Here is a 14,151-nt window from a genome sequence, read left to right as displayed (position 1 = left end):
ACAAGTTATTGGCTGCTTTACCAACTAGTAATTTTAAAAATTAGTTTAGATGTCTGCAAAGTAATCCAAATAGCTTCTGAAAGATCTGTTTGGGTTTTTTTTTTTTTTCCTTCTCCCTCTCTATCAAGAGGTATTGCTTCATTTGTCAGTGGTTTTAGCTGATTTATGATGTTGTGCTCATGTAAAGGTTATTCAATAATGCTTTTTTGTAGAAGACTGCAGCTTATTTCTGCTTAATTCACGTACTGTGAAACTATGGTTAGTATGATCGCTCTTGGTGTCCCTTATGTAAGCTGGTGATTTTACCATCAGAGGGAATGAAACTTAACCTCTTTCATCTTATGTATGTCAGTGGAAAGGAATTTGAACTTTATCATTTTAGTTTGAGGATTTTTTACATTTTCCTCATTATATAGTTAAATTCAACTTTCAATGAAAGAGCTGAGTATGCCTCAGGAACATAAGCTGTCAGCAGAAATCTGTATGTCATGGAGGTGACAGTTCTGGGAATAAGAAAGGAGTTAAATTCCTTTCCTCTGGAATGAAGCAGTCATTTGAAAAAGATTGTACAAGTTTGAAAGTAAAGCATGGCAGTGAACCTGACTTTTAACTTCACAAATGACATTAAAATCATTAAAAATATTGCATTTTTCAGTAAATGGATTCTTAGCTTTGAGTATCTAGTATGTATCTTAGCTTTCTTATTTTTGTTAATCCTTTTCCAGTGGTAGAGATAAGAGACAAGAACTATACACAAGCTCTCCTTTACTTTTCCAGTCTATCTCCTGGTATTTCACCAGTATAAGCCTTGAAAAGCCCAAGACTTTTTCACTTGTTTTCTATGCACCTGTGGCACTCTGTCATTCCATATTGCAGTAATACACTTTCTGGAGTTGTTTATACCTGCTTGTTAAAACAGGTTTTGTTATGTTGCTTTATCATTTCTGAAACAAACTGACAGCAATTATTTTTTCAATGTTCACTAGGAAAGCTTTTAGCAAAAATAAATTGCTGATAAAGTGTTTTAACTCAGAATACTAGAAAAAGAAGTATAAAATCCAGACGCAGAAGACTGTTGGTAACAATGTGTGTACCATGACAGCAAAATGGCTTCATGCTGCTGTGTCACGTTGGGTTTTTATTTTAGAAAAGAAACAGAATTAAGCAAAAGCGTACTTCTCCTTTTCAGCAATTTCCCCCTGCAAGATTCTGCCTTGATGTTCTTCGCCAAGTAACTTAAATCTAAGAGCTTTAATTTTTATTTTAAAAGTGAAGAAATTGATGTTCTTCCCTTTAAAAAAAAAAAAAAATCCCTTTTCAGTTCAGAAGGTGTTTTTCTGAATGCTTTAACTGAAATACTTCCACTCAGTGTGCCAGAGTACAACTATTTGTACTTCAGAAAAATGGTGAAGTTTCACATTCCTCAGGTGAGCTATGTCGTAAGCACAGCTCGTCCCTTGCCAATTTCTCTCTTTCAGAGCTCTGCTCGTTTTGCTGGTGAATGAGGCAGTTTGGTTGCCCACAGAGAGGTACCATGTTCACCCTCTGATCCTTTGCTGAGAGGCACACCCTTTATGGAAGTACCAAATTCGAGGTTATAAAATGTTATTCTCTATTTTCCTGGATGGTGGCATTAGTCTTAGGAGAGAAACCTCCACTGATGACTGCCTGCAAAGGCAGTCGTAAGGAGCGAGGCAACAGGTGCAGTTACCCCCATAGAGGTGACATTTTGGGTAAGTGAAGTGGTGGGGCAGACCTGCTGCTGTTCGGCTTTGGGCAGCCTGCAGCACAGCCCTGCCAGGCAGTGGTGCCTGTGCCATGACTCAGCTGTTGATTATGGATCTGGCAGGGCCTTCCAGCTGTTACCTTCCAGGTAGTATGTTGAGGTAATGCTCTCATTTAGCTTCTCTTCTTACCTTGTTATCCCTTGGCTGATACTGTAGTAGGCTCTATCAGAAATCTCTCTTTGCTGTTTAAACCCACTGTGTAAGTCCACATGTGGTGCTTGGCTCTGTTTCTTGAGAAGCTCCAACATGTTGTGCAATAATGGCTCCAAAATTTGTTTTGCCTACTCCCGGCAGGGCAAGATCCAGGTCACTAGCGTTGCTGTGGCTTTTGATAGAAGCAGCAGCTCCCTTTGCTGCCTGCTGTCCCCTCAGCTCCACTGCAGCTGTGCCCTGGGGCAGAGGCTGCAGTGGAGCCATGGCAGGCAAGGGCCATGTGGCCCTACAAGCTTTGCAGTATGAGTTCAAGGGGGTGGAGTGGCCATTTGGACCTCACGGTGCCTGACTGTGGTGGAAGTCTGCCTTTCCAGGTGGGTAGCAGAAACAAAGTATCTGCACCCGCACTGGTGGAGGCAGAGGAGGCAGCTCCCACATGGCTGGTCTTCCTGCTGCTTGCAACACCTGTTTCAGTGGGAGCTGTGGCAGAGCAGCACTGTTTGTAGTTGGGCTTTCCCTGTAGCTGGGACTTGGCAGGATATAACCTTAGCACTGATGATTCATTGATGCCTGTGGAGCCAGTTTGGCCCGGAAATGTCTCAGCTGAAGTGCTTCAACACTGATGGGCTCTTACCTTAATAGCAGAAACCACTTCTGTAGCCACACCATGTATTTTAAAAGGCACTATCCTGTAGCAAAGTAATGATTTAGTTTGACTGGTGTTGTGGAAGTTACAATTTCCCAACTTGAGTTCTGCAATATGTATCAACTAAATTGCGAAGATACTGTTCAGCCTGTGTGTGTATACAGTTGTCTGTTACTGCTTCATTTCATTCTACATTTATTTGGATAGCTGTACACAGTTCTCTCTAGATTTAGGTTCCACTAATGTGATGCATAAAACCAGTTTTTATTTTAAACCATATCTTTGGGTTGAATTCTATGGACATAATGACTTCTAGCACCCAAATTAGCTTGGTTTACTAATGACAGCATGCTTGGGGGATGATGTTAACTGGGGCAGGTACTTCCATAATGGGAAGGAGGATCAGCATTAGTGGGAGAGAGCAGTAATGGTAGCAGGTAACAGGCCATAAGGCTGGTGTTCCTCAGCACATCTTTGCTTGGTTTAGTCAATATGAATCCAGATATTTGCATCTCTGCAATGCCAGCCTGTTATAAAGAGCGTGTCAGATGTTTGCTGTTATCATGAACACTAATGATAAAGAGAAATGCTGCTGTGCATGTAGATGTGGTGCTTAAGACAGTTTCTGAGGATTCAAATAATAAAACCGTTTGGTTTTATTTAGTTTATGGAAGGCTGTCAAGGCTGTGAAATTGATCTTAATGTGAATTAAGATCATACAGCTTCCGGTATGATCTTAAATGTGTTCTGTTATGTACATCCTTTGAGGGACTTTGATTACCCCACGCTTTTTTCTGGGCGACTGTTGTGGGGGTTTTGCATGTGTGTTTTCTCCAGGAAGTTTCTGGCTGCTTTGGCAAATAAGTTTGTAGCTTATGACTGGATTTGTTTTATCAGTGTGAGGGGGGAGAGCCTTTGCCTCCATAGTGCCCTAGTCATATGTAAAAGGTTTTGTTGCTTATAGCTTTGGATGCTTAAATAATTATTATGTGGGTTGACTTCACCTGAAAATTTGAGCATTGTTTCTCTGATGTTACTGGCTTCGTAAGAAAAATAGAAAATTGATCTTTGAACATGGCAAGACTGTAGGAGAATACAGAGTTGTATTTCTACTTTTGACATAGCTGGGTCACTTTTATTAAATATTAGCTTTTAATTAAGATCTGTGAATGTTGTGTGTTGTTGATTTTTTTTTTTAGCTTAAGTCTTTAAATTGATAAAAAAAAAAAAGATCTTGCAGCTCCAGTTAAATAAATTGAGCGGTACTTTACTGAGCAAGGTGTTGTTTTGAAAAATCAGCTCTGAAGATTTTCGTGCTGTGCATGCAAAATTCATACTTACTTTTGAACATAAGCACTCTAAATATTTTTTTCCTGTGTATAAAATCTATTTTATTTTCACAATGGTCTGTTTTGTAAGGATGCTGTTAAAAGAGTTTCTACTATGATGCTAAGCACTATGGAACCGCCTAGAGAGAATTATTAAATCAGATTAATGTCTGGAAAAAATGCAGTAGATAAGACCAGAACCTGCAAATGAACAGTGAGTTTCAAAACTAAATGCTTAATGAGTCTTAATAGAGACTCATTGAAGAGCATACGGTCTGTTTCATTGACTGAATGACAAAGTATGGTCCTGGGGCAAAAAGATAGTGGTTAAGTATAAGCTCTATGATATCACATACTTTATGTCCATGAAACAGACAGGTTAGGGTTGCCAGGCACTTTAGTTTTGGTACTGTGTAACTCAGCAAGTGTTGGCAACTTTAGTATTCTCTATCACTTTTTTATGTGAGTGTAGATGCTTTAATCAGTCTCAGTCCAGGTGTTCTTATCTTAGTCTGGTGCTGGCCTGTATGTAGAGAGGGTATCACAAAGCCTTAAAGGACAATTGAGGCTTAAATGTAACGGAAAGAAACTTATTAATAGATTTTGGGGGTTTTAACATAATGCAGAACTGGGGGGGATTTAAATACTTTTTGTGATGGTAGTCACGACAGAATTTGACAAGCGATGAAATTGCTTCTATTTTTACTGACAGTTATGAGGGTTTTTGACAGCCCTATCAAATTAGTTTTTGTTAATGTGACAACAGCTCTAACATAATTAAAATTATTTCTAAAGTGCTACACAGAAATTAATTTCAAATGGAAGGGAAAGATACTAAGTTAGTTAATACAATTTCTTGATGTTCAATTGTGTTAGAGGTGTGTTCTGTTTATTTTGGGTTCTGTCACCAAGTAATTTCTTTGCACATTTTTCTAATCAAAAGGCAAATGTGTACTTCAAAGACTTGAAATTATCAAAATTGCTTTTTAATTACACACCCCACACCCCCAGTGAAAAATGTCAAGGTCAGATCAAAGCTTTGTGCTGGTTACTGTGTTTCTTGAGTTTGGTTTTTTGTTTTTTGTTTTTTTAATTAAGAATTTAATTCTAGGCTGTGAATATTACACCTGCAATAGCATGATCTGTAGTTGTTTTGCTTTGATTTTGCCAGGTAATACATTCCCTAGTAAATGTTCTATTAAGTGGCAAGGTACCAAAGTTAATGGCTAGATTCAAGAGAGATGTAAAGTGTTTGGTCACTTTAACATACCTTAAAATACTAAAAAAGGGAAAAGGAAGTAACGTATTTGGGGCAGTTACAGGTTTCTATGAAATGGTAGCAGAGCTACTTGAAACTTGTTGCAGAACTGTATGTATCTGTCCGGTTTCTTGTGGACCTATATGTCCAAGCAAATGCCTTATGCCCCATTTCCATAGGGGAAGTGCTACACTGCACTGCTCCTCATCTGCTGTGGACAAGATAGGAGTACCTACTTTTGGGAGTAGCAAGGGTGGATTTCTTACATTATCTGCTTACTAAACTTGCTGCAATGCTGTATTCTTTCAAATTTACTGACATACTCTTTACTTAGAGACAGACTTCTGGAAAATGCAGTAAAATTTTGGTCTTGCAGAACCCTTAGCCTTCGATTATAGTTTCTGAAATGAAAAGATGTTGTGACTTCATCTATCAAAGCCAGTGAACTCTTCAGGATTTTTTGATACCTTTTTTTTTTTTTTTTTTTCCCCTCCTTTAAGATCGCGCTGGAAGCATCAGTACTCTTGATTCCTTAGATTTTGCAAGATACTCTGATGATGGCAATAGGGAAGCAGACGAAAGAGTAGCAGGTAAGTTTTTTGTATGATTTAGAAATCATAAAATGCTAACATTATTATTTGACTTGATGTTTAAGTATATTTAAATAAACATTCCTGAAGATGACAAGACTTCACTACGGTGATTTAGCTGGTTGCTTAAATGATAGAATCGTGTTTCAGACACTTCTGTATTTACTGTAAATATTCAGGCAGGTGTACTTCTGTGTAATTCCATATGTCACCAGGGTAGAAGCAAGCCATACAATTGAAAATTGTGCCCAACTTTTAACAATAGAACAGTATCTTGATACTGCCTACTGACTACTACTGTTTAGCTGAAACATATGCTAAAATATTCTACTTTGTAGTTTCTGACTACTGCACAGGTGAGAGCTTCTGATGTAAAGGTCTCTAAAAAGTCTCTTAAATACACCTTCTGTGTAGATCAAATGAGTATTACCAAACCCAGAGTAGATCTGGGATTTTTTTCAGTTCTGTAAACCTTCTTTGCTACAAATCTTAATTGTAGGGCTTTTCTTATCTCCCATTTGATTTCTTGATTGTATAAGACTTAAAGAAGTAACAGAGGTTTTTTTGCCTCTTGCAGTTGTTCTGACCTTAAGAGCCTGTGGCATTTTTAGTTTCAGGATTTATGGTTATCTCTCCAAAGGCAGAGACTGCTTTTCTTTTACATTCGAAATTATTATAATAATCTCATTTGCATATGAGACACATTTCTCTAATCCAGGCTTTTTTCTAAGTTCAGATGTTGTTATGCACAGCTTCTGTAGAGAAACCCATAAAAACTTTCTAGAAACTGCTGCAGAACTCTGTTTATTTCTTGTCAGTTAATACCGTTTAATATCATGAGCACCTGAAGGTTGTCCATTCCGTGACCTTTGTTCACACAGTTCAGCTTTGTGAAACCTGAAATTACAAGCTGCTATGTCTCTCTTCCACACTGCTGTCTCTGCTCTACACCACCATGATTCATCCTAGCAGAAACACTGTCATGTTCTTAAGCAAAGGAAGGGCTGGTGAAACATAGTTCTGTTAAGGATCTTGATTGTGAAATTTTTTCTCTCAGCCAGTCTGAAATGCCAACCAGTATTGACCGAGAGAGAACATGCAAGAAGGAAAAGCCTCATTTTTATTACCCAGTTAATGTTTCTGAGGTAAAGGACTAGATTAAATTCATGAGCATGAAGCAAATTCTGGTATTTGGGTGCTCAGGTCTTGAACTTTAGGTACTTACTGTTCTTCGATTTATATAGAAACTTCCAGATTCTTATTACTATCTAATTACCGTCTTTTTCTATATACATAGTCAGTTTCAAGGGAGGGAAGAGCTGTAAATATGCAGCTGATTTTCTAAACAAAATGTGTTTAAGGAACCCAAGTATTTCTTAATTGTGTCCCAGAATATAAGAAAGAACCAAGCAAATTAGAAACGTTTTAATTTTTTCATCATCTTGGTCAGTATTTCTCAGCAATAGTATTACTGGGAGAGCTGGTTTCATCTTTGCATGGAGCTGTCTTTTAGTAACTGAATTGGATTAGAGATGCTTACAGAAAGTAAAGATCAGTCAGAATTGACATCCAGTTAGAGCCATTAATGTTCTGATGGAACATTAATGCCAAAAAGTTGTTTAATTCCAGTATAAAATGAATATATACTAAAATTAAAGTAAATCTTAAATAGATTGTTTTGAAGATTGCAGCATATTAATTGACCACTGTCATATGTAATAGACAAGCAAAGTATGTGTCAGGATGTTTACATTACATTTCTGTATTCCTTTAGAGGGGTTTTCCTAAGAGTTGTTAAAAAGTAACATAAGAACTTGAATAAAACAAGACTACAAGACTAGATGTTTTTTCTGAATGTTGGACTCAAAAGTTCTCCAAAACATCCTATTTCTACTGAAAATTCTGACTCAATTATAATTGCTTAAAATCTTCTGCCTCAATTCTGTTTAAAACCTGACTGAGCAATAAACTTCAGGAAACTGGTAAGTATTTAATTTGCATGTAAAAAAATTATGTCCATAAAGATTTCAAACTTATCATATTCAGTTCCTTCTTTGAACAATCTCTGGCTTAACTTCTGCTTTTGAAGTAGTTCTGAGCTGGAGTTGCACTTTGAAACATAACTGGAAATCCATCCTTATTTCTTCTCGTATTCTTTCTTCTCAGCAAAGAGCTTTGATCTTAGGCGATAAAATTATAATCTGTTGTGGAAGCTCGAAGCCACGATCTGATAGTCATATTTTTCTTTTGATAGTTCTCAGAGTGAGGTTTGATAGTTTCTCTTTGTAAATGGTTTTCTTACGCTGTTATCTTTGGTTTATACTGTTAGAACAGAACCTATGATTTCCACATCAATTCCCTAGTCAAATGTCAGATAAAGGATAGGAAATAAATGTACATTATTCATTAAAAGAAACTTGTCCTGAGTCAGAAGGACTTTAGAACTGAAGTTATAATGTATCTGGTTGTGAGTACTTCTATACCATGACAGTGTTAGAAAGCACAAAATCGAATGTGCATGTATACCATCCAAAGCCATCATGTTTCTGTTTCGCCGTTACGAATGGTGTTAGAGTTAGCAGCCTTTTTTCTTTTTTTTTTTTTTTTTTTAATTTATTTTACCAACCCAAAAATTCCTGGAAATAACTAAGAAAACTCTTGCTTGAAATGGATTTTGGTATTTCAAATCTGTTAACCCAATTCATTCCATCTGGTGTTAAAATTGAAATTTGGGCTAGAAACAAACATGAGTTGATGTGAACTTCTCACTTGGGAAATCTGATCAAAGGAAGCTAAATTAATCTCTTCTGAAATATTATCAGCTTGACTGAAAAGGTGCAAGTCACAAAAACCGATCAGAATGTGGATGAGTGTGATGAAAGGAACTACAATTTAGAAGGTGTCATTTGTCTTCGTTATCTACCTGATCTTAACATAGAAAACTGTGTAACAAATTGGATAACACATTTGTAATCCACAAAGAGTTGCAAAAAATAGATACATCCTTAGAATTGCAATTTACTAGATGGGAACAACTTGTTCTCTAAGACTAATAAGTCTTGTATCTAATTTCACGTATTAAGTGCTGAAAGTGCTAAGATAAAGTCAGTACTGAAGGATTCCGTAAAGGCTTAGTAAACCTCCTCCAAATATTCATTGCCATAAAACAACCAGGGAATGGGGAAAAAAACAAGCCTGTTCCATTCCTGTGGAATAAGAGTATGCTTAACTTGAAGTCCAATACCCACAGCATTTGGTGAAAATAGGTCATCTGACATTCAATCTAAGTACCTGAATCTTCTGCCACATCTTAAATTGACTGTATACACAACCACCTGCTTTCCATAGTTGAAAACATTTAGAATTGCTAATCTGCCTTTGATATCTACTGTTCTGAGAATCTGATAATTTTAAAAACATAATGCTGTGTTTTCAATCGTAAAAAAATTATCATAATCAAACTCCATTTCAATCATTTGCGTTCTCAGATCTCCCTGCATTAGCATGGATTTCTGGCTAGACTATGTGTCTCTGATCAGCTGCATAACATCCTGTCCCAGTCAGGATTTGAACCTAAACTCTTATCAACTCTAAACGTGGTCACTTCTTAGGAGTTGTACCAGGAAAGGGGAAATTAGGAAACCTCAGGTTTTGAAGTATGCTCTCATAGTGGTTTCGTTGCTAACTATAGTCAATGAGTTTAAATTTCTTCTTATTGACTCAAAATATATGCACCAATCCATCAAATGTAATGGGATGTTGTATAGGTTTTAGAGGAGATAATTTAGGACACCTAAAGTTCTATATTTACTTTAAAAGGAGGAAGAACTTGAAATGACAGTTGAGAAAAAAAGAACAACAAAACTTGTAACAGTGTGTCCAAATTTGAGGAAAGCCAGGTAAGCACAGGGGCCCTTGGTACTTCAGAGGAGAACTCATTTTAAAAGAAAATGCCAGAATGCCATATAGTGGCTTCACAGCACAAAACTACTTTTATACAGTTCTCTGAAATATTTCATAGTGAAATATGAGAAGTCTGACAAGATAATTCATATGTAGAATGTAAAATTCTAGTAAAATTGGAAAAAATACTACTTATGCAAAAGCAAGTACTGAAAACTTTTACAAGTGCTGTTATTTCTTCAACTTTTTGGCCTTGGCCCAACAAGGCCGCTGTTCATGTTGATCTCAACTTCTTCAGTATCTCAACTCACAGGTTGCTCTCTGTGGCTAACTACTATCTATGGTTCAGTAACTTATGAAGTCATTAACAAATGTGAGTGAATAGAATAAGATCCTTGAGAAAGCTTCTTTTTGAAATCTCAAAGCTGAGCTGACAAGCTCCTGGTACACACTTGTCTTTTAAGGTTATTAGATTAGCTGCATGAAAATGGAAACATTTAAAAATCATTAATATGAAAATCTTGGTCTAATACTTAGTTGCTTGCTTGAAAATTTCAGCTCTTTTAAGTAAGTCTAAGTAATTTTTTTCTTTTTTCAGAATGGTAGCTGTGGTGATTTGGGTTCTTAACAAAAAGAAAAAGCGAAAGAGCCACTTAAATTTGGAACAATTTTCTCCCTTAAGGCAAAACAGATTGTTCAGAAATGCCATTTTCTTATAGGAAGATTAACCAACCTCAGAGTTCTAAATTTCTGTTCTCTGTTTTTCTGGTACAGAGGAGAATGAATTTGGTTCTCTCCTTTCCTAGATTGTCTGCAGCAAAACTCTTCTGTGCATCGTTCTTAAGGAACATCAGCTCCTTTCATCTAGTGCTAGAATGACTTATGCATGTTACCAGTTCAGTCAACATGAAGTTAAACTTTAGCGGGTTTTATCGATGGTTTTGAAGGCTTAACTTCTCAAAGGTACATAAGCTTTACAGCAGAAGGAGAGGGGGAGAGACAGATCAAGTCATTATTTTAAAAGTCAGTACTTGAGAGTAGTTACAGAGAAAGGGGTTAGAGGTAGCTTTTTTAACTGAAGACAATGTTATATCATCAAAAAACGTGGATTGCCAGTGTTGATTTCGTTAGTACACATGCTGAGTTAAAAATTACTATGTGTTTTGGCAGAATATTGTATTTCAGTATAGCTTCTAAAATAAAGAGCTTTTAAACATAATTTAAAAATTGATTGGGATTATATTGTACATATTTACAAATATTAAGAAAATAAATACAAATATTAAGAAAAAAAAGTCCTTCAAATAAGAACTAAATTTGTGACTGACTTAGATGCATCAGTGTTTTCATGATGGTGATCATAATGGTGGCATTAGTAAGACCAGGAGATGAGGTATGACTTTAACAATGCTGTGTTGTAATAGAATTATGTGGCTGTTATGACATGCTGCGAAGTGACAGCTTCTCAAATATATTGTATCCAGAATCTTCTACTGTATACAGAGAAACATGCAGCAGAGTAATCTACTCTTAAGGTTGCAAGGGTAAAGTCCTAACGGCTTCTAAGAATTTTCAGCATCATGACAGTTCACTAAAAATTAATTCTTGCCGTCTGACATGGGTTTGTCTGACATGAGTTTTTTGGCTTTCTACGCCTTCAGGCATGTTTTATTCCTATTTTCCTTAATGGGATTCCTGAGTTTTTCTAATTTGTGTTGGTTTTTTCTATTTTTTTTTCCTTCATTATTTGTATCATTCTAGTGCAGGGCACTCCTGATCTGCAACTGTTCTGGTCTTTGAAAATATTTTGAAAGAATAAGATGATAACATGTAGCCATTTCCATGAGAAGAATTACTTAAATTGACTTCTGTACAATTTTCAAAAGCTAACAAATTAGTAGCTTACTACTTAAAATCATAACTGTGAATTAGTAACTCAAATGCAAGGAAATGCTAAAATTATTAGATACTTTACTACAAAAGCATTTTCTAACTTTGTTGCACAGAAGTATTTGCAGATCAGCATTGCTGAATACTAGAGAGATCTTACATATTTTATTCATCATATCCTCAGTTGCGCTTTTGTATTGCTGCAGTAAAATTCTGTGCATCAAACAAGTTACTTTCATGTAGCAAATGTGGTGTACTGTAGTTATTCCTTCAGTTTTTATGGGTAAATGCAAACTGAGTGAATCTTTTTTTCCATGCGTGCTAATTATCAAAAGATTCTTAGTAACAGATGTTCAAAAGAGGAAATAGTTCTATTTTCAGTCTTCAGTAGGGTTTCTTACAAGCGAGAGCCAGTGCAGTGCTTCTGCCGTGCATTGTCCTCTGTATAAATATGTCAAAATGCCATGTTAAATTGTTTCCAGGCAAAGATTAAAAATCTCATTAATATTTTTTTATTAGAAGCAGCTACAACATTTTTAGTTTAACACTTCGGTATGGTAGCTGTTCTCTTCTCATCTCTCCTCGTTAAGTTCAAGAATCCTTTCTGGTAGTTGTATGTTTAAGTGTGAGTAGATTAATCTGAGAATTAATGAAATGCATGTAATTATCTGGTAAATCCTTACATAGGTTCCCTTAGATGCTCTAGCCTTAAATGGGTATAGAAAGAATATTTACTTGTATCTATTGCAAAGGTACAGGGTTTTGAAATTTGAAGCCACAGTATACATATGACCTCAACATCAAAACATTAGAAATTTCAGTGCAAACAAGCCACTACTGGCCCTTTTTGGAGGAAATATTAGAATATGAGAAAAATGTAAGAGTGGCCAAGGCAATTGAGAGGTGGAGCAGATGATAAAAACAGAATTATATTTTTCAATCTCTAAAGATGACTCTCGATCACTGAAAGTGTTGTATAGTTTAGAATCAATAGAAGCTTTTAAGAATAATGGAGCAAAGAATGTTTTGTTTCAAGCTTCTCTAAGTACTATAGGAAAGCTGCATATTTTGCTTTTTTTTTTGTCTTGTGTATCTTTTAATGTAATTAACTAAATTCAAAATCTTAATCAACTCTAGGATATTCCTAAAACTCCACTATTTTTAGATAGATATTTAAAACAAGATTATTCTTAGTAGTAAAATAAAGTATGTTTCAAATTCTGCCATTTAAACTGCTAAAATTTCTGTGTATAATTTCATTTTCAAACAGAAAACCCCTGTAGTCTTAATGAGAGAACACATTCACTTTATGGTTTAAGCTTTGCTACATGGAGACAGCTTCCTCTGCTGCCAGCATGTATTTGCTTCATTTATATCTGTCCTCTGTTTGCCCTCATAATCCCCTTGTCCTGAGAAGTTGAAATGTTTGACAGTATCAGCTGATTGTAAGAACGGGGAAGAAATAACAACTGTTTCCCAGAACAAGCAAAGTGAAAAGCAAGCAAAAAAATAAAAGAAAAAAGAAAAGGGGGGGGGAGGGGAGGAAGGGAGATGGGAGAAGACCCCAAAACCCTACAGCGAGTCCTTGTCAGACAGCTTGAAATTTTGATCTAGCTAACTTAAGGCCAGTGAAACTATGGAAAATGTTCACCAGTTTGCTTTCAGACCAACTCTGCTGCATGTGTTCATAAGTTCCATAAAGATTGCATGCTTTCTGTTAATACAAACTGTATATTTTTTTTCACACCCATCCTTGCTTTTTATGTTTTATTTTTGTTTCCCTTGCCTTGGTTGGATGCCTGTGTGTGTTTAATCCAAATCCCTGTCCAGTCCTGGAGTTTGAACTGCGGAAAGCCAAGGAGACCATACAGGCCCTCCGAGCCAACCTGACTCAGGCTGCAGGTGGTGTACATAAACCTTTTCTTAAGTCTCTACTTCGAACAATGTAGAAGTAGCTGAGCTCATCCTGTGTGGAAGAGTAAAATCTAGTTACCTTTTTTTTTCTTCCCCAGAAAATGAAGTTCCTTTGCAGGAACGAAAAAATTATAAATCAAGTCCTGAAATTCAGGTAGGTGGCTGGTGATAGCTGAGCTTTGCATGGACTTTAAGACATACACACTTCTGTAGCTGGAAGGAAGATGAGCCACAGATGTAGTGTGTTGTTTTCTTGTTTTATTCCAGGAGCCAATCAGACCTCTTGAGAAAAGAGCTCTAAACTTCCTAGTTAATGAATTTTTATTGAAGAATAGTTACAAGCTTACATCAATAACATTTTCAGATGAAAATCATGATCAGGTAAAGTTTTTCTTACGTTGCATGCTTTCCGTATTCTGATCTTGCCTCAGGTGAATTTAAATGGTATGTCCTGTGTATGTAAGTTCCTTTCATACATATGAGTATTCTAAAAGTTAAATAAGTTAGTTAGCATTTTCATGTAGAAAGGCTGGTTTGGAAACACAGCACTTGGAGGAGTATTTTCTCAAAATGTATAGGAAGGAGGCAAAATGCATGTCTTCTTTAAAGGAAGGAAAATAAAAAGACAAATACTGTGAGTCTTAGCTGTTCACACACTTTCCTGGATTCTGGTGGACATCCT

At 36.3% G+C, this 14,151-nt stretch overlaps 1 protein-coding gene across 1 annotated transcript in view; it reads left to right on the top strand.

Annotated features, from left to right (window-relative positions):
* Positions 1-1,624: 1,624 nt before the first annotated feature.
* LOC104399626 (lisH domain and HEAT repeat-containing protein KIAA1468-like) overlaps positions 1,625-14,151 on the top strand; it is a gene marked incomplete at its 3' end in the record, with an annotated part of 40,698 nt that continues 28,171 nt past the window's right edge. Inside the window, exons 1-5 of the mRNA XM_010024626.1 lie at positions 1,625-1,733; positions 5,673-5,762; positions 13,386-13,457; positions 13,568-13,623; positions 13,737-13,850. Coding sequence (XP_010022928.1) covers positions 1,625-1,733; positions 5,673-5,762; positions 13,386-13,457; positions 13,568-13,623; positions 13,737-13,850 — 441 coding nt within the window. The remainder of the gene's footprint in view (positions 1,734-5,672; positions 5,763-13,385; positions 13,458-13,567; positions 13,624-13,736; positions 13,851-14,151) is intronic.

Source organism: Nestor notabilis, unplaced genomic scaffold, assembly GCF_000696875.1.
Source record: "Nestor notabilis isolate BGI_N333 unplaced genomic scaffold, ASM69687v1 scaffold30401, whole genome shotgun sequence".
Classification (NCBI taxonomy): domain Eukaryota; kingdom Metazoa; phylum Chordata; class Aves; order Psittaciformes; family Psittacidae; genus Nestor; species Nestor notabilis.
This window is presented reverse-complemented; position numbering and strand designations above follow the sequence as displayed.